Source organism: Podarcis vaucheri, assembly GCF_965113315.1.
Source record: "Podarcis vaucheri genome assembly, chromosome: 1".
Taxonomy (NCBI): domain Eukaryota; kingdom Metazoa; phylum Chordata; class Lepidosauria; order Squamata; family Lacertidae; genus Podarcis; species Podarcis vaucheri.
The window spans coordinates 79,631,492-79,651,294 of record NC_138759.1 but is presented as its reverse complement, the minus strand read 5'-3'; the positions used below and the strand labels follow the sequence as shown (position 1 = coordinate 79,651,294).

The window sequence follows — 19,803 nt, the reverse complement described above, 5'->3', positions numbered from 1 at the left end:
CACCTATAAATTAACAAATGTTAAACATGTTTTTAGGTATATGTAACATTTTTATAACTATAAACTTTCATTGGACAACGACCTCTGATTTGTTCCAAAGGATTACACCGGAGGATTGAAGTGAGTCAAAAGATGGCCAGAAACTCATGACAAAAGAATGAGGCTCTTAGTTCAGTTTCTACCATTGCTGGGATGGGAAAAATCTTCACTTGATGAAATCCTTTGCTGAGCAGGAACTCTTATAGTAATCTTTACAGGCTCTGAATGTCACAACCCTATGCCAGCTTGCTCAGGGTAGCTAAATTGGTGGGTGATGGAGGTCTATTTTCTGTTACAAATGCTGCTAAAGGGGGTAATCATGTTGTGAGAACTCAACAAGCAGAATTGGCATTAAAGAATGTAGACAGTACATTACCTCCTATTCATCACCCAATGGCTGCATAAAACCTATTGGAATGGCTCTGTGGTGTGTCTGGCATAACCCATGTTGTGCTTATAAGTGCTAATGTGCAACACCTTGTTTATATAATGAAGATTAAAGTGAAAACCTGCTCCATGTTAACTTTGTCAAGTGTGCTTGCAGCTAAAATGTGGGAGTACAGTGAATATTCAATTCAGGAGCTATCCTGAGAATACACAATAGTATTATTTTGGAAATAGCCCACTGAACTGCTTGAATTTGACTATCCATTTTGCTTTTTAGGCTTTCCATTAGCCACCCAGTATAATATTTTCAGTAGAGTTGGGGTCTGGTTTTCTTTCAAACATCTTGAAACACCTCTTACATGATCACATAATCCTCTTATGTGATTTCTCGTATGTTATCCAGATAGTCAATAGCTGTGGAGGTCCTGAAGTTGCAAGGTCTGTTGTCAGCCCACTTCTTTCTAGAGACGCCACAGATTTCCTGAAAGGGCATCTGACACCAAAGGAGATGACGCTGTGGGAGTCCTTGGGGGAGACTTGGACAAGGTCAAGGTTAGTTTCAAGGAGAGAACCAGAAGAGAATATAAAGTTGGCTGAAGCTGGTAAAGGGAAGAGCCCCTTGAGAAATCACATTAACAGAAACATTAACTGGGTCAATAATATGCATTTCTTTAGAAAATGGGGCAGAATATCTCAACTTGCAGTATCGGCTTAAAACTTTATGAAGGGGTTCTGAAATAGATTTTTCTCTGACACAAACAACACACATACACACCTCTTTAGAAACCTATCAATGTTTCTAAAGGTATTGGAAGCAAAACAAAAACAAAACAAAACAAAGCTTTAGATCAGAGTCCAACAGTAGGTGTTAAGAGACTGAAAACTGGTTTTGTGAGTAGCAATGCTTGATTTGCTTCTCTTGTGTGTACACTACACAATCCTCTTTCCACCCCAAGAGTTTTTAACCATTGAAAAACCTGTAAAACCTGTTTACCAAAACCCAAAGTGGGATGGGTGTCTACACCATGGGCAGCAATTTGCCTTTCAATCTATATTCAACTCTACAGGGGGGGAACACTCTGTCTGCAGCGTTATTTGGTCACTTAAGTCAATTAGTGACCTAAAAGCATCAGTCTGCTGACTTCTAAAATACGTGTTGGACTTTTATAATGACAACTGAAGCCTAGAATAGTAGAGTGGGCCATAAGGTTCTTGCAGCATATAAACTTCTTCTCAATGTGTTTCCAAGAGCTGAGTGGCCAAGAGAAGCCAACATCCCAAGCTATATTCCAAAGTTCCGCAACGGATGGGAGCCACCTCTAGAAATACTCCGTGGAGCCCCTTGGGAAATAGATATTGGCCACCTGCAAGATGAGGTGAGACTCAGCCTTAACTCCATCTCCTAATTTCTCTTCTTTCATCTTACTCATTTAGTGGGCTGAATACTCTGCAAGCATACAAGTAGGCAGATGTATGGCTACTAAAGGAAAAATTATTCCAATTAAATGCCTACTTCTTTTTGGTATTCCTATTGTTCCTCGCATGAATAGATGATCAAAGACACACTGAGAGCTGTTTAAACTAGAGTAACCCAACACAATCTAGCTGGCAACACACATATGCAGAAGCAGCCTTCCATATGCATATCTCTACCTGCAAATGGGAAATGCACAAATGGATGTTCTGTGTGATGCTGAAAGAAATCCTCCAGACCAGTGAGATTATTAGCCTTAATGGAAGGGAAGGAGTAGAGTTGGATTAATTGTACCTCCAGTGCTCTTCCTGTAACCTCATGAAAGGCCCTGTCACTAATCATCTGGCTAGCACTGCATGTCTGCAGCCCTGATTGCTGAATGGCATTTTGCAGCAGCCCACTATCAGAAGCAAGCATGCATATGGCTCAACTGAGGCCATCGTTTCAGTTTTGTTTCCTCCTTTTCAATGATAGAATCAGGGACGCGGACTTAGAAAAAATATTGGGGGGGCCCGGGAAAGCTCATGAATAATAAATAAGCTCATGAATATGCAAATAAAGTGGCTCTGGCCCTAAATAGGGCAAGCCACGCCCCCCCAGCCAGCCGATTGGCTGGCTGGGAGGTGTGGCCAGTCGGGATTCCCCTGTTCTCGCGGGATTTCCGGCAGTGCCTTGGCAGTGGCGGTGGTGCTGCGAAGCAGCGAGGCAGGAGCCCCCGCCATTAGGGCGCGCGGCTGGCTGGCTGGCTGGCGAAGGAGCAGGTGGGGAGGAGGCGGGGGACGGCGGCGGCGCTCTGCTGGAAGGGCGCCCGAAATTATTGGGGGGGCTGAGCCCCCCAAAAAAATTTTTTGAGGGGGCTCGAGCCCCCTCAAGCCCCATGGAGTCGGCGCCTATGGATAGAATGTATTGTAGCAATATCCGTCAAATTGCACCTGTATAAAAATCAAATATTTGAGCAGAGAATCAGACCTATGGAGGCTACAAATTAATATGCCAGGAACTGAAGAACCCCCAGATTATCATCTCTTGCAATTAATTTGAATCAGAAGTCCAGCAGCTGTGCACAGTATTTTAGCTTAGGAAATTTATTGGGTGGGAAATGATGATGATCATGATGCCATTGATTAGTGGTAGTTTTGCATGCTGAAATTACCCCATGTTCAATCCCTGGTATCTCATGGTATCAGGAAACAGGTAACTGGAAAGACTTTTTTCTCAGATCCTGGATAGTTGCTGCAAGTCGGAGTAGACAATAATGAGCCTCAGGAGACAAATAAGCTGATCTAGTATAATAATAATAATAATAATAATAATAATAATAATAATAATAATAATAATAATTTATTATTTATACCCCGCCCATCTGGCTGGGCTTCCCCAGCCACTCTGGGCGGCTTCCAAGAGAATATTAAAATACTATAATACATCAAACATTAAAAGCTTCCCGAAACAGGGCTGCCTTCAGATGTCTTCTAAAAGCCTGGTAGTTGTTGTTCTCTTTGACATCTGGTGGGAGGGTGTTCCACAGGGAAGGCGCCACTACCGAGAAGGCCCTCTGCCTGGTTCCCTGTAACTTGGCTTCTCGCAGTGAGGGAACCGCTAGAAGGCCCTCGGTGCTGGACCTCAGTGTCTGGGCAGAACGATGGGGGTGGAGACGCTCCTTCAGGTATACTGGGCCGAGGCCGTTTAGGGCTTTAAAAGTCAGCACCAACACTTTGAATTGTGCTCGGAAACGTACTGGGAGCCAATGTAGGTCTTTCAAGACCGGTGTTATGTGGTCTCTGCGGCCGCTCCCAGTCACCAATCTAGCTGCCGCGTTCTGGATTAGTTGTAGTTTCCGGGTCACCTTCAAAGGTAGCCCCACGTAGAGCGCATTGCAGTAATCCAAGCGGGAGATAACCAGAGCATGCACCACTCTGGCAAGGCAGTCCGCAGGCAGATAGGGTCTCAGCCTGCGTACCAGATGGAGCTGGTAAACAGCTGCCCTGGATACAGATTTGACCTGTGCCTCCATGGACAGCTGTGAGTCCAAAATGACTCCCAGGCTGCGCACCTGGTCCTTCAGGGGCACAGTTCAGGACCAGGGAATCCTCCACACCTGCCCGCCTCCTGTCCCCCAAAAACAGTACTTCTGTCTTGTCAGGATTCAACCTCAATCTGTTAGCCGCCATCAAACCTCCAACCGCCTCCAGGCACTCACACAGGACCTTCACTGCCTTCACTGGTTCTGATTTGAAAGAGAGGTAGAGCTGGGTATCATCCGCATACTGATGAACACCCAGCCCAAATCCCCTGATGATCTCTCCCAGCGGCTTCATGTAGATGTTGAAAAGCATGGGGGAGAGGACAGAACCCTGAGGCACCCCACAAGTGAGAGCCCAGGGGTCTGAACACTCATCCCCCACCACCACTTTCTGAACACGGCCCAGGAGGAAGGAGCGGAACCACTGTATAACAGTGCCCCCAGCTCCCAGCCCCTAAAGACCGTCCAGAAGGATGTTATGGTCGATGGTATCAAACGCCGCTGGGAGATCCAGCAGAACTAGGAAACAGCTCTCACCTTTGTCCCTAGCCCGCCGGAGATCATCAACCAGTGCGACCAAGGCAGTTTCAGTCCCGTGATGAGGCCTGAATCCCGACTGGAAGGGATCCAAATGAAAGATTCCTAAATTGCTTTTAAACTTACTGTGTGAGAATTCACATTTGAGTTCATCAGCTTCAGGGAAGTGGCACCTAATGCCAGGGGTGCTGTTAGGAAATTTTACTGCAGGCCTCCTATCTCCTGCCACTTTCCACAATTTTGCATTTTAATCCCTTTAAAAAAACCAAACACAACTTTGCTTATAGGACAGCTGGGGACACTACGAAGTGCAATGCTGGCGAGATGCCAGCTATCCTCTGCTTTAATTTCTCTGAGTCACTATACATATAAATTTGCATAACCAAAATGTTACACAGATTTGTGTTCTGGATTGTGTCACTAGCAGCACTTTGCCCAGTGGTGTTTATGAAATACTGCACTATATTCATGTGAGAAGCAAACACAGTGGGTTAAAAAAAAAGTAATATTACACAGCTAACTGGAAAGACACAGAAACACAGGTTTCAAAGGTCAAATAGATGTTCATTGGAAGAACAGGAGGCATTCATTGCTGATACCAAACCCTGCCCCAGAAGTGAAACACTTGTTACCCTTTGTACTGTTGCATTGACTTCCAAGTAAAGTCTCCTTCAAACACATGTGGCTGCTGCCAACCACCACACCCACCTTGCTGTCATTTGATCTTCTGTCTTCTAATGCAAGAAATAGAGTGAGCACTGCCTGGCAGGTAAATTATTAGTGTTGTCTTATTTGCACTTTGAGAGGCTCAAACAGCTGCTTTCTAGTCAGCAGAAAGCTACCCAGATCTGGCTCCTTCTTCAAGAAAGAGGCATGAGTTATACAGCTACATTTCACTTTCATGACTTTGAATGCTGAGACTGTTGACATGCTGTATCTCAGTTTGGCAATAATATTTCTTCCATTTTATCTAAGCTGTCATCACCTAATGGATATTCCAGCCGGAACATAAAGCCTGTCCAGACATCTGATCAAAGTCCAGCAGTGGATGCTTTTGCTCAACATGTTACTCAACATGTGAACAGGTAATTTCTAGCATATAGAATAGAATAGACCAGGTGTTTCCAATGTATGTCCACCAACCACCATTGGTCAATGAACTTCATTTAGGTGGTCTGTCCTCTTTACTGACAGCTGCATCTGGAGAATGAGTAAATGCTAACACAATGATGCCAGCTCACACTTTTCTTCAGCTATATGTTACTGTCGAAATGCAAGTCAGTGACACCCATGTATCTCCCTGTAGTGTAGGCCTAACTACCTGGTTGTGGAGGGCAGAAATTATCCTTAAGGTTTCCATTCTACTAGTCCCAACTATTCCTTCCAATGACTCACTATGTTACTGGCATGCTTCACACAATGTAAATATAGCTCACATTCTCCTGCTTATTCCTAGCTTCTTTTCTGAGAACTGCTGGAAAAGATTACTACCTCCCTTCCTGTCTAGTATGTTAGGGCTCCCTGTGTCTTGATTCCAAGTTCTGGTGCACAAAGATGACTTCATCCTTTAACCAGTTATGAGGTTTTGTGAGGGTTTATTGGTGGGAATGCCAAACGTTGTCCCAAAACAACAAGACTGAACGAAGAACACAAGAAGAATTCTCATAGCAAGCTCAGATATTAATGCAAAGTGTATACAGTCGTACCTTGGAAGTCAAACGGAATCCATTCTGGAAGTCCGTTCGACTTCCAAAATGTTTGAAAACCAAAGTGTGGCTTCTGATTAGCTTCAGGAAGCTCCTGCAGCCAATCAGAAGCTGTGGAAGTCCCGTCGGACATTCAGCTTCCAAAAATAGTTCACAAACCAGAACAGTCACTTCCAGGTTTGTGGCGTTCAGGAGCCAAAACGTTCGAGAACTAAGCTGTTCGAAAACCAAGGTATGACTGTTTATCACATTACCAATGAACCACATTACAATCTGATAAAAGCTTTGAGGAGGGTTTTTAAAAGTGAATGTATTAGAGGAATCTTTAGTGGCTATGCAGGAAAATTATTACATTCAAACCAGTAATACTAATAAAAAGTAGTAGAATAATGAGGTATGTTTCCCATCAAAGATGTTGATATAAGCCTAAGAAAGCTTTTGATTAATAGAAGGGAATACAGTGGTACCTCGGGATGCGAACGGGATCCGTTCCGGAGCCCCTTTCACATCCTGAACGCAACGTAAGCCGCGGCGGTGCGTCTGCGCATTCACAGGTCGTGTTTTGACGCTTCCCCACATGTGCGTGATGTCATTTTGAGTGTCTGCACATGCGCAAGTGGCGAAACCCCTGAAGTAATGCGCTCCATTACTTCCGGGTTGCCGCGGAGTGCAACTTGAATGCGCTCAACCCGAAGCACATTCAACCCGAGGTATGACTGTAATGGGTGCTTGAGAAAAGTAATATTATTAAGTGTTCTGAAACTATGCAAGTGGTAAGTGATAAAAAATACTTGTGTTTTATCTCAGCCTGTAAACCTGTCCTCAAATAATACTGTATTGTGTTGTTGTTTTTTAAATATCAGCCAAGTAAGAACTTTCAAGTCTCAGTGACTCTGATCCAGCTCCAATATATGGCATACAAATGCTAGAGTCACCATATTAGTCTCTGCCAGGAAGCACACACACAAAAGTGGCATCTGAAAGACCTGCATTTAAAGCTTATGGCACAATGAATCTTTAAGGTGCTAAAAGAAGGTATATGCTAGAGGAACAGATGGTCCTGACTGAGAAAGTATATCCACATCCATCACAAAAGATGCAGTCCCTTCTGCCATTGTACACTTTCTCTTTTAGCTAGTACAAAGTGGTCTTAAAAAAGCATGACACACTTTCCAGCGCCAATATCCTTCCAAATTCCTGGGTTAGCATGAAATAAATTAAGAGAGCGATTGTAATTTGAATTAGAATTTTATTCCAATGGGTTATATTTTTATTCAACTTTGTTTACTGTTTGTTTTAGTATTATGGTTTGTAGAACCATGTGTTCTTGTTGTTGTTGTTAGGGAAAGTGGTCTATATACAGTAGTGCCCCACAAGACGAATGCCTCGCAAGACAAAAAACTCGCTAGACGAAAGGTTTTTTCGTCCGCGATTTGCCTCGCAAGACGAATTCCCCTATGGGCTTGCTTCGCAAGACGAAAGCCCATAGGGAAATCTCCGGGGACCTCTTTTAAATGCTAGCGGTGGGGAGCAAAGCCTTTCCCCCCCCTCCGGCCTTCAGAAGAGGTCCAGGAAGGCTGGCGGGGGCCAAAAGGCTTTGCTCCCCAGCGCCAGCATTTTAAAAGCAGTCCGGGATAGCAGGGAAGCGCTTCCTGCTATCCCGGACGGCTTTTGAAGGCAGGAGAGATCCGCGAAGCCTGGGCGCGCTGCGCACAGGCTTCGGCATGCCGGCAACTCTCCACCAGCAGCGGCAGAGCTGCCGCTGCTGGCAGAGAGATCCGCGAAGCCTGGGCGCGCTGCGCGCAGGCTTCGGCATGCCGGCAACTCTCCGCCAGCAGCGGCAGAGCTGCCGCTGCTGGCAGAAAGATCCGCGAAGCTTGGGCGCGCTGCGCGCAGGCTTCGGCATGCCGGCAACTCTCCGCCAGCAGCGGCAGAGCTGCCGCTGCTGGCAGAGAGATCCGCGAAGCCTGGGCGCGCTGCGCGCAGGCTTCGGCATGCCGGCAACTCTCCGCCAGCAGCGGCAGCGCTGCCGCTGCTGGCGGAAAGGTCCGGGATGCCTGGGCCGGACAGCTTTTGAAGGCAGGCGGGGGGAGCAAAGACTTTTGCCCCCGCCAGCCTTCAGAAGAGGTCCAGGACCTGTTCCGAAGTGGGGAGGGGGGGCGGGACACCTGGCCCCACCGCCCCACTTCGGAAAGCTCTTCCGAAGTGGGGAGGGGGGTCGGGAACACCTGGCCCCGCCGCCCCACTTCGGAAAGCTCTTCCGAAGTGGGGAGGGGGGTCGGGAACACCTGGCCCCTCCGCCCCACTTCGGAAAGCTCTTCCGAAGTGGGGAGGGGGGTCGGGAACACCTGGCCCCGCCGCCCCACTTCGGAAAGCTCTTCCGAAGTGGGGAGGGGGGTCGGGAACAGCTGGCCCCGCCGCCCCACTTCGGAAAGCTCTTCCGAAGTGGGGAGGGGGGTCGGGAACACCTGGCCCCGCCGCCCCACTTCGGAAAGCTCTTCCGAAGTGGGGAGGGGGGTCGGGAACACCTGGCCCCGCCGCCCCACTTCGGAAAGCTCTTCCGAAGTGGGGAGGGGGGTCGGGAACACCTGGCCCCGCCGCCCCACTTCGGAAAGCTCTTCCGAAGTGGGGAGGGGGGTCGGGAACACCTGGCCCCTCCGCCCCACTTCGGAAAGCTCTTCCGAAGTGGGGAGGGGGGGCGGGGACACCTGGCCCCGCCGCCCCACTTCGGAAAGCTCTTCCGAAGTGGGGAGGGGGGTCGGGAACACCTGGCCCCGCCGCCCCACTTCGGAAAGCTCTTCCGAAGTGGGGAGGGGGGTCGGGGACACCTGGCCCCGCCGCCCCACTTCGGAAAGCTGTTCCGAAGTGGGGAGGGGGGGCGGGGACACCTTCTGGAGGCGGGCAGGGGGCGAAAGTCTTTGTCCCCCCTGCCTGCCTTCCCAGGGGCTTTTAAATCGCCCCGGACAGCGGAGAAGTCCTCCGCTGTCGGGGCGATTTTAAAATGCCGCCCGCCAGCATTTTAAGATAGCCCCGCACAGCGGAGAAGTCCTCCGCTGTCCCAGGGTTTTTTAAAATGCTGGGGGTGGGAAGAAAAGCCCTTGTCCCCCCCCCCAGCCTTCAGAAGAGGTCCGGGGACAGACTGTCCCCGGACCTGGTCTGAAGGTGGTTTCCCTAGGAACGCATTAATTGATTTTCAATGCATTCCTATGGGAAACCGTGCATCGCAAGACGAAAAAACCGCAAGACGAAGAGAATTGCGGAACGAATTAATTTCGTCTTGCGAGGCACCACTGTACTAGACTAAAATGGAAAAGTTCAATGATATATCTTTTGATTTTAATACGTTGTTTTAGATTAGATGGTTTTTATTTCAACAGGTAGAGGAGGCCAATCATAATCCCATTATGTCTTTATTGCAGGAATTTTGAGGCGCAGGGTATGGCCCCGTCAAAGAGATATGCCAAAATCCGCTATGATTTCACTGCTCGAAATGCCAATGAACTTTCAGTGCTGAAGGAGGAAATTCTGGAGGTAAAAGAATGGAACAAGTGCAGAAACACACCATAGATTTAAAGCACACCCGACACAAGTTTAAAGCACATGAGTTCCCCAAAGAATCCTGGGAACCATAGTATTCCCCTCACAGTGCTACAATTTCCAGCACCCTTAAACTACAGTTCCCATGATTCTTTGAGGGAAGTCATGTGCATTAAATATACTTTAAATCTATGATGTGGATCTGCCCCAAGACATTATTATTGGAAAGGGTCAGTTGATCACCCTTGCTATGCACCAATCCTTCTGCCCTCCATGACAATAATGCTATATAGAATATATTGTTACAAGAAAGAAGATTCCAACTAAACATCAGCAGGAACTTTCTGGCAGTAAGAGCTGTTTTACACTGCAGCCGACGCCAACAAGAGGAGGTGGACTCTCCTTCCTTGGAGGTTTTTAAGCAGAGGTTGGGTGGCCATTTGTCATATATGATCTAGTTGAGATTCCTGCATTGCAAGGGGTTGGACTAGATGACCCTTCAGGGTCCCTTCCAAGTCTACAGAAGGAGAGAGCATACACTGTGTGTGCAGAATTCACAACAATACACTATGTTAAACTAAAGTGTTGGAGAGACTGCTCATACGGCCCACATTCTCTATTTTTAAAGAATTAATAGGGATGAATCAGCAGCGAGCTGAAGGCAATGTGGTTTGGGAGATGGAGACCAAAAAGCAGAGGGAAGAAGTGGATGTAAATTTACCTGTTCCTTATTAGCAAGACCTTCCTATAGGCTACACAGGCATTTTGGAGCAAAAGTCTTTACAGGTTCTTTAGGATAGGAACAGGAAGAGTAAGTTTGATGCTTTTCAGTATATTGGTGAAAGGAAAGAAATAAAAATGGCAAAGGAGTTACATAAAAGTCATCATAGAAACACAGAATTGTAGAGTTGGAAGGGACCACAAGGGTCATCTAGTAGTCCAACCCCCCGCAGTGCAGGAATCTTTTGCCCAATGTGGTGCTTGAACCATTAATTACTTTTTCCCAGCTGATGAATTTTTTTTATCATTTGCAGGTGTTGGAAGATAATAAACAGTGGTGGAAGCTGCGAAATAGAAGTGGGCAGGCTGGTTACGTCCCATTTAACATCTTGGATCTGGTGAAACTGGAGGATTATGGGCTAATTGAACAGGTGAGATTTAGCCATCGATTCATCACACTCAGACTCTAAAGCAGTTACTTTAAATAATCACCAACTCACTCTGATAGTGTCTACAAAATACAGGTTTGACCTAGCTATAAATTCTTCTTAAATATAAATGAATGTGAATAAATAAATTTGTGCATATGTTCAGTCTTGAATGCCACATGAACCTGCAATGTAGCCATACATTTGATTATTTTTATTATGGGCAAAATAAAAAAAATTCCTTCCAGTGGCACCTTAAAGACCAACTAAGTTAGTTCTTGGTATGAGCTTTCGTGTGCATGCACACTTCTTCAGATACATGCACACGAAAGCTCATACCAAGAACTAACTTAGTTGGTCTTTAAGGTGCCACTGGAAGGAATTTTTTTATTTTGACTATGGCAGACCAACACGGCTACCTATCTGTAACTTTTATTATAGGGAGATCAGAGGGGCATATATAGTTCTCTTCCCCAGTTTCATCCTCATGGCAATCCTGTGTACAAACTTCTTATGGTTCTTTAGAGTTGGGGCTGGCAGCCTTTCAAATAGACCACTGTCCTCTCACAGGACTGTCCTCTGTAAAGGACCTAATGCCTTCGCATAAATAGCCAAAGGCCCATCTCCACTGTCAGCTGTACCAAGTGCCCAACAGCAGTCTAGTATGTTGGAGTTACCAGGATGCTCATCAGCTGGCAATTAGGAATATCTGGGGTCAACACAGAATGAAAGTGGAGACTCCATAGATCATGCAGCAGCAGCAAGAAGGAGGAGGAGGAGAAGAAGGAGAAGTGGCAGTGCTGTGATAGTTCAGCTCTTATAGATCTTCATCCCAGCAATTGGGAATGGAAGACAGTAGGAATGTGTTTAAAAGGAAAGCATTGCACTTAATGAGACACCTTTTTTAATTTTTTTAATTTGTAGAAATACAAAGGAGACTTGAGTCCAAGGGGAACTGGACCATCCAGCCCCTCACATAAGTTACCTGCCAGCTATGCTGGGGAAATGCTCGCCCGGAATTCTCCTGATGCCAAAGAACGTAAGTATACAATTGTCGGAATGCCTAGCACTCTGAACAAGCTGTGTTTTATATTTTCTGACATAGTATGCAACTGATATTATAAAGGCCAAAAACCCTGATCTTTAGTCTGAACACTTCAGCTAAAAACCACTTCATGTGTGAAAATTTGTACTTTGGTTTCAACTTCCAAAATACAAGGGGGGGGGGAGTACCACGTATAGCATCACACATATGTATAAAGGGCAACTTGAAAACCTACATTATATAAATGCAGCCTTGATCCTTGCCCAGTTGCTGGAATGAAACACATGTGATTTGTACATCATGATCTTTTTAACTAATCTGAGAACACATATTGTGCACATATAAGTGTCAAAACCTTAGATCAAAATGTTACATAAGAAATGGCCCCTGGATATTTGATGTTCTTTTCCTCTCAGTTAAAATGTTCAGCGTGTGCCATCACTTTAAACATAAATTCTGGTGGGAGTCGTTAAAATCAGTCATCATAACTGTAGACTAACTGCAAATGACATGCAAATACTCACAGAATAACCTTAGCCCTATTCATTTTTTAAAGAGAAGAACTTTCAGGGGAAGGACTTTGGAGTGGGAGAGGTGGGAGAGCGGAGTGCATATTGCTCTCCCTATTCATACCGTGACTCCTATCTACTTTTCTCCACGTGGGGCTTAACATGTGCGTTTAGCCATACAAACACCTGGAGGTGAACTTGGAGCAGAAAAAATGTGGGTGGGGAAAAGATTAGGCATTTGTTTTTCATGTGTACTTAACTCCACAGGATAGATGCAGAAGTAATACTGCTTGCTTATCCTAACCTGAATACTCACGTCTATTTACCTAAACTGGTTAAATTGATATAAAAGGGTAACTCTTCAATTTGAACAAATTGGTTTTCATTTGTGCTTTGTGGCACTGCAAATTTCAGACCAACCAACTAAAGCTTTAGCTGAAGTAATGGCTGGGGGATGATTTTAATTAGTGAGGTAAAAAAAAAAAAAGCAATGCAGATGAGAGAGAACTTGTAATTTTTTGAAGCAATATTGGTTCTGGTGTGTTTGTTAAAATAGATGGTAAGGAAACTATCGAAGTTGGCCTTTCTTTCTAATAACAAATGGTTGCTTTTGTTTGTTAAATTCCAAGTTCTTGTTCATTCTTCAGTATGTAGAAGCCTATGAAGATTTGGTAGTTTGCAAATACATTTAAATTTTAACCAATTAATTGACAGAGATAGATGATTAAATAATTGTTCATTGAAGAATTGTTCATTAATCAGTTTGACAACCCTTGTACTCTCCCTCCCCTTCTCTCCAAATTTATGTGCTGTTTTTAGAACTGATTCATCATATGGATGAGGTCAATGATGAACTGCTGAAAAAGATCACCAATATCAAAGTACAACCACCCCAGAGAAACTTTAAAGTAGAGAAGACTCAACAGGTTCATGTGCCTCTGACCTTTGAATCCAATGCTGAGGAGGTCAAAGCATGGCTGGAAGCAAATTCTTTCAGCAAAGGGTGTGTTCCTTTTTCTACTCTTCTTTCCTTCTCCTCTTGTATCATGTGAGGTGAACTTGGGACAGTGGAATAAAAAGTTTTCTTAATAACTAAGTTACTTGCACAGCAGGGGGGCGAGGAGAGAAGAAATTCAGAAGGGAGTCCTGCACTCCAAGCCACATGTTTTCTCAGGTCTCTGTTGTCTTGAGAGCTTCTTTCTTCTATCTTCTTTCTTCTGGAATAGTCCAGCTGGTTGGAGGAGGGACATTTCAGAGGAACACAATGTAAAACTTGTTTGCAGATCACTGGAGTGTGTGTGCTCAGTTTTACTCTAGTAGCAAGGGAATGGGTTGTGTTACCTCCACAGTTAATCTTGCAATAGTCAGAAGTTAATATGCCATGAAAGTGATGAATGGGCCCTTGGACAGTCTGTTCATTATATGGGGGTGTCAATACAGTGTCAGGTTGAACCATACAGATGGGAGCATTATATTTACCTAGAATAGCATACAGAGGTGACAGCACCCACACTGCTAAAGGGGCTGAAGAAAGGGGTCTAAAAGTATTTACCATCATGTGCTCTGAAGGTTCCATAGCTGGGGAGCTAAGCCTCTTCTCAAATTTCTTACACCTCGAGCACTGAGAAGCTGGCTAAGGGACCTTCTCAAATGAGCTTTGAGCTTAATGAAACTTAAGAATGGAGGCCAAAGTTATGAAACATAACCAAATTACCTGTGCATTCAGAAACCCACTTGGCAGCTATTGGACTTTGAGGGACAAGATGTCATTGATGGCCTCCTGTCTTTTTATTTAATCTCTCAAACCTAGTAAGAATTTGAATGAAGCTACTTGTTTATGTTTTCCCAGAACTGTGGACCATCTTGGCATACTAACAGGGGCACAACTTTTCTCTCTGAACAAAGAAGAGTTGAAAAAAGTATGTGGAGAAGAGGGTGCCAGAGTGTATAGTAAAATCACAGTGCAAAAGTCTCTCCTAGAGGTAAGATGGCACATTATTTATTAGGACAAAAATATTAGATGGTTTCAAGATGGTAAACATTTGAAGGCTGCATCAAGACTGTAAAAAGTGGGTAATAAGAATATTGTTATTGAAGCTAGTTTCTCCTACAGAAGGAGAAGTTGTAGTGCTTGGACTAACAGACTCTGTTTCTCTGGTACAAGAATTCCAACCAATTTGCTATTGTAAATAAGCTTAGGGCAGAAGCAGGCATTCATTATTTTTCCACATTCAAAGCAGAATGTGAATTTTCAGAGCAAGATACATTTTTCAAGGAGCTGATGAAGTTTGTTCCCCGACATTTTTAAACTTCATTGACAATACTAGGTTACTTGACACGGCCTGCGCTTTACTGTGATGTTTCATTGGACTGTGCAGGGTTGCCAAGTTTCAAGCAACCCAAAAACATTTCGGGAAAAGAAGTGACTGAAATGCAATGGTAGTTTCAAAAAACAGTAACTCAAAAACTAGTTGCCAGCATTTGAAACTTTAGACACCACTTAAATATACATGTTTGACAGATAAGTGAATATCATGGGTAAACATGCTCTCATGCCCGTGGTACATTTTAGGGCCTAAAAATTGCCCATTGTGTCAGGGGTGGAGAACCTGTAGTCCTTTGGATATTATTGGACTCCACCTCCCATCACTCCCAGCCACCATGGCCAGTGATCTGGGATAATGTGAGTTGGAGTCCTATAACATCTGGAGGCCCACACTTGCCTTAGTCTTCTTTAGCTGTTGTGATCTTCATTAGTTCTATAAGCTATCCTGATTCGTGATATATTGCAGTCTCTATGTATTGATGCATATCCCATCTCTGAAAGGAATTGTGTGTTGAGCTAACATGATATAGTATAAAAGTTATTGATGCTACCATCAATCAGTGATGAATATGCTTGTGTGCAGCATTCCTGAGATTTTATTCAAAATGTATCGGTGAATTTATCTGTGCAGTTATTCCTTTGACAATCAGCAACCAAAGCTGGAGGAATGGCAACCATAAAATGGACCCTAAAATAGTGATGAAATAAGTGGGGAAGTAGTGGAGAATTGGCTGGTTGTGCAGGAGTTTGACAGTTAAGCAAAGTGTAGAAATGTTGCAGTGACATCTATCAAGTGTTTTTATTGAGAAACAGATACAAAACCCACAACTTCAGTGTTTAAGGCACAATAGATTCTGTAGGTCACAGCTGTGAGCTTTTACCTCTGTTCCTTCTTTTCGTCATTCACCAAAGTCACTCAAATTAGAAATTTGTATAGTAACTCAAAGGTCACTGAAAAGTTTGGATTCTTTATCTTTTGCTTTTATTCCAGAAAAGCAGAGGGGAGTCGGAGCTTCAAGAAATCATGAAACGACGCCAAGAAAGGATTGATTCTGCTATTTAAGTTTTATCTTCTTATCCCCCCACCCCTTGCCCCAACACTGTTCACACACACTTGCAAAAAAACAAAAACAAAAAACAAAAAGGGAAAGAGAGCAAAACAAAGAAAAATGGAAAAAAGACTGCTGGAATCAGCACCTAAGCAATGTAAATTGCCATCTAGATTGACTGTTCCTTCAAGCACTGTTAGTGAGGCCATGCTCCCTCACTAATGTGGCATGCATTGGGAGAGAGGTTCTAGTATTGTATGAAGTATTATTTTTATATCTCTATATTTTATACATAAATGTTATGTGCGTGAAGTTCAGAGCATGGTAAGGATAGGAACTGACATTCTGAGCAAAGGCTGGATTGAAGCAAAATGGCCTCAAAATGATCTATGGCAGTCAGCTTCCTGTGTGGCCCTTCACTATTTTCAAAAAGCCTCATAGAATGGGCTGGGGGCAGAAATGATACAAGCCTATAAGGATGTTCTGAGGCCCTGTATTTTGAAAACTACAGGCCGGCTGACCATTCAGTTGTGTTTTTGTACACAACACAACAAAGCCTGGATTAGCCTAAAGTGGGAAGGGGAGGGGAGAGATTACTTCTGGGGCCACTGTTGTGATGTGTTATATTAAAAAAAACCAACACAAGACAAGATGATGATCAACTAGCAGGCAAGTGATTTAAAGTTGGTTTTGGGTTTTTCTAGAATGAAGTTGGCAACCAACTCGTCTTTTCTCCCTCCCTAGCTCTAAACTGCATTCACTGCTTTTATATGCCATCAACAGGGTACAAGGAAGCCATCATGTACCAAACATAGCCACGGTTTATCTGAGGGCAGTTTTAATGTCATAACCATTAACTGCTGTATCTCCAGGGAAAGTTGTAATATGAGCTAAATGCATATTCTGAAGTCCTTTGATAAACATTTGGCCTAGCAGTTGCATTGGTGTCCCTGCCTCCCCACCCACCACCCCTCTAGTCATCATACCTTCAAGTCTCCATCATCATATTTGGGACTAACTCTGAATGCCTCCATTCTTGCAAAGTCAAGACCCCACACAGTGCTATTGTGACCCTTAAGGGATGGAGTATCCATGATGCTTAGGTAATTAAATATTCAAACTATCATGAAAAAAGGAATGTCAGCTGTGTGGATCACATTGGAATTGGTCATTAGCACTGTATACATATATATATTCATCATATGCCTTTTCTCACTGATTGATATTAGAAGAAACCTAGAATCTTTACATTTTGTGCTTCCCATTATTTCACCCATTACTAAGCAGTGCCTAGAATAGGCTTTACAGTGAAGAATGACCTTTTGCAACTTGTAGATGAATGGTAATAGCTAGTTACTAAATACAAGAGTTGGGACAACTTTCTCTCTCCCCCTGTACTATACAAGACTATTGTTTTCAAGAAAGAAGTGGAGCTGAAAAGAATGGCAAATGGATGCATAGTCAAATTTCCTTTGTGGCAACCTATTAATTGTGTAATAGTTAATAGGTAAAAAGCCTTTGCACTCATCCTTATGAGCTACAGCATTACCCAGTTGATCATAACCAATCAAAAGACGATTGAAAATATGAGATTTAATTTCAACCCGATGTGCATTCACCATCCTCAAAGCATCCAGCCATCCAATTTACAGATTATATGGCCTATTAGACAAATTGGGTTGTATTCAATGTAGCGCTTAGCAGCGCTTTCCGTGAGCAGAACAACTTCCACTTGCACAGTGGTACTTTCCCTCCTCTCCCTTCCCATGCACCCCCTAAATCTGCTCTGGGTTTCCCCCAACCTTCCAGAGCAGATTGGGGGATGGCACGAAGGGTTAGGGCTGCAAGGAAGATGGAAAGTCCTGCCATGCAACATCATTCCACTTGTGCATTTAGCTGAATACCACCCATTCATGTCTAGGGAATATTGTAATGAATTGAAACTTCCATTAAATAAAAAGTTTTCAGTCCATATGATGAAGAAGAAAAGGGTGAGAAAGTTCATGCAGTACATGCTGTACCTGCCTGGAACCCCTAAGACAATATAAAGGCACCCCAAATTATATTTTTATAATTCTTAGTTAAATGCTGCAGTTTGATAGTAATAGAGTTTGCAGTCAGTTCATCATGCTAAGATGCAGATGCCACACTGCTCCCTTTTATAGCCAGTTATCACCTTTGGACAATTAGATATAAGCCAAACCCCACAGCAGCAGTGGCTCTCAGATGCTTTGTCTTGTTCAGTACATATTATAGGGGATGACTGATTATACCTTTCTCCCACACTTGCTGGGAAACTACTTACCCCAGCATTGTAAAGCATGCAGTTGACATGCGACCACAATCTGTAACAATAGCTGGTGATGGTGGTGGTCAATAAAACTTTATTTAAGCTTTAACGTCTAGTAGTACATCTGGAAATAGAAGCCTGACAAACTTGTATGAACAAAAATGACTGCTACATACTCTCTTAATTAGACTTTTGAAGTCTGAAAATGCAAATGTATTTAACCTATAGCTGATTTCTACAATGACTTGCAACATGTAGCCTGTACATGGTATGAACAGCCCCATTATACTGTCATTAAAGAAGCTCGATTCCTTTGCATGCCTGGAGAATTTTGCAGGACCAAGCCTTTATGAAATACACACATAACTGCTTTATGTTCCTTCATCTATTACTATTATTTGTACATTAGCCACAGTGGATTTAGATTATCTGTACATAAAATGTAGTCAAGGTTCCTAAGAACAAAAACTCATGAAGGTATAACTAGATGAAAATTATGTTCACATTATATATTTTAATGGTAGCTGCGCATAGATAATTAAACATGTTAAAAATCAGAGCTAGTATAAAGTTTATATTATGTATGGAAGATGGCAAGTATATCCTTAGCAGAATATGCACTTATTTTTGTTTAACAGACTTACACAGCTGATCAAGCAAGCAAAATGCTTGTTATAGAGAGTGGCAGTAATGAAAGTCTAGCAAAGTAAAACAAAACCACGTCTGAGCTCCCTGAAGGGTGAGATACAAATATAAGAAATTAATAAATTGCTCTGTTCTAATATTTTGATGTGTGTTAACAATGGCTAACATTAATAGAAGTGGACATTCTAATTCTGTTAAATCTGTGGTGAACATTGGGTATACTGCTGGTAGACCCATTTGGTAACACTACTGTGGCCACACATACAGCCATAGAATAGTCCTATCTCAGACAAGTCAGTGGACCAACCATTGACTTGGTGACTGCATTTGATAAACCATGTTAACTTAACTGGGAGTATTTGCTGCATATCTAATGGAAAATACCTTTATCTTTGCGGGATTAGACGTATTTGTTCAACCAAACATGACTTGATTAATGATGCTGAACTGTATGTATGTACTCTAAACGGGGGTGGCAAGATGGCTGAAAAATTAAAAGACAATTTACCCATGGTTTGTGTTTATTTCTAAACATGTGTCAATTTTGTAGTTTAAAATTGCACCCTTTATTCCAGTTGCTAGATTAATGCTGCACAATATTTGAACCTACAAAAATGTTTAGTTGTTGTTGTTGTTTAGTCGTTTAGTCATGTCCGACTCTTTGTGACCCCATGGACCAGAGCACGCCAGGCACTCCTGTCTTCCACTGCCTCCTGCAGTTTGGTCAAACTCATGCTGGTAGCTTCGAGAACACTATCCAACCATCTCATCCTCTGTCATCCCCTTCTCCTTGTGCCCTCCATCTTTCCCAACATCAGGGTCTTTTCCAGGGAGTCTTCTCTTCTCATGAGGTGGCCAAAGTATTGGAGCCTCAGCTTCACGATCTGTCCTTCCAGTGAGCTCTCAGGGCTGATTTCCTTAAGAATGGATAGGTTTGATCTTCTTGCAGTCCATGGGACTCTCAAGAGTCTCCTCCAGCACCATAATTCAAAAGCATCAATTTTTCGGCGATCAGCCTTCTTTATGGTCCAGCTCTCACTTCCATACATCACTACTGGGAAAACCATAGTTTTAACTATATTTATAAG

General features: G+C 43.6%; 1 protein-coding gene across 2 annotated transcripts in view; it reads left to right on the top strand.

Moving 5' to 3' along the window:
• EPS8L2 (EPS8 signaling adaptor L2) overlaps positions 1-19,228 on the top strand; it is a 91,570-nt gene extending 72,342 nt beyond the window's left edge. For both annotated transcript variants that reach the window (XM_082222234.1, XM_082222235.1), the window contains exons 13-21: positions 830-978; positions 1,676-1,802; positions 5,436-5,545; positions 9,586-9,697; positions 10,738-10,854; positions 11,776-11,890; positions 13,225-13,408; positions 14,255-14,387; positions 15,723-19,228. In XM_082222234.1, the coding sequence (XP_082078360.1) occupies positions 830-978; positions 1,676-1,802; positions 5,436-5,545; positions 9,586-9,697; positions 10,738-10,854; positions 11,776-11,890; positions 13,225-13,408; positions 14,255-14,387; positions 15,723-15,794 (1,119 nt within the window). In that variant the 3' untranslated portion in view covers positions 15,795-19,228. The remainder of the gene's footprint in view (positions 1-829; positions 979-1,675; positions 1,803-5,435; positions 5,546-9,585; positions 9,698-10,737; positions 10,855-11,775; positions 11,891-13,224; positions 13,409-14,254; positions 14,388-15,722) is intronic.
• Positions 19,229-19,803: the final 575 nt, after the last annotated feature.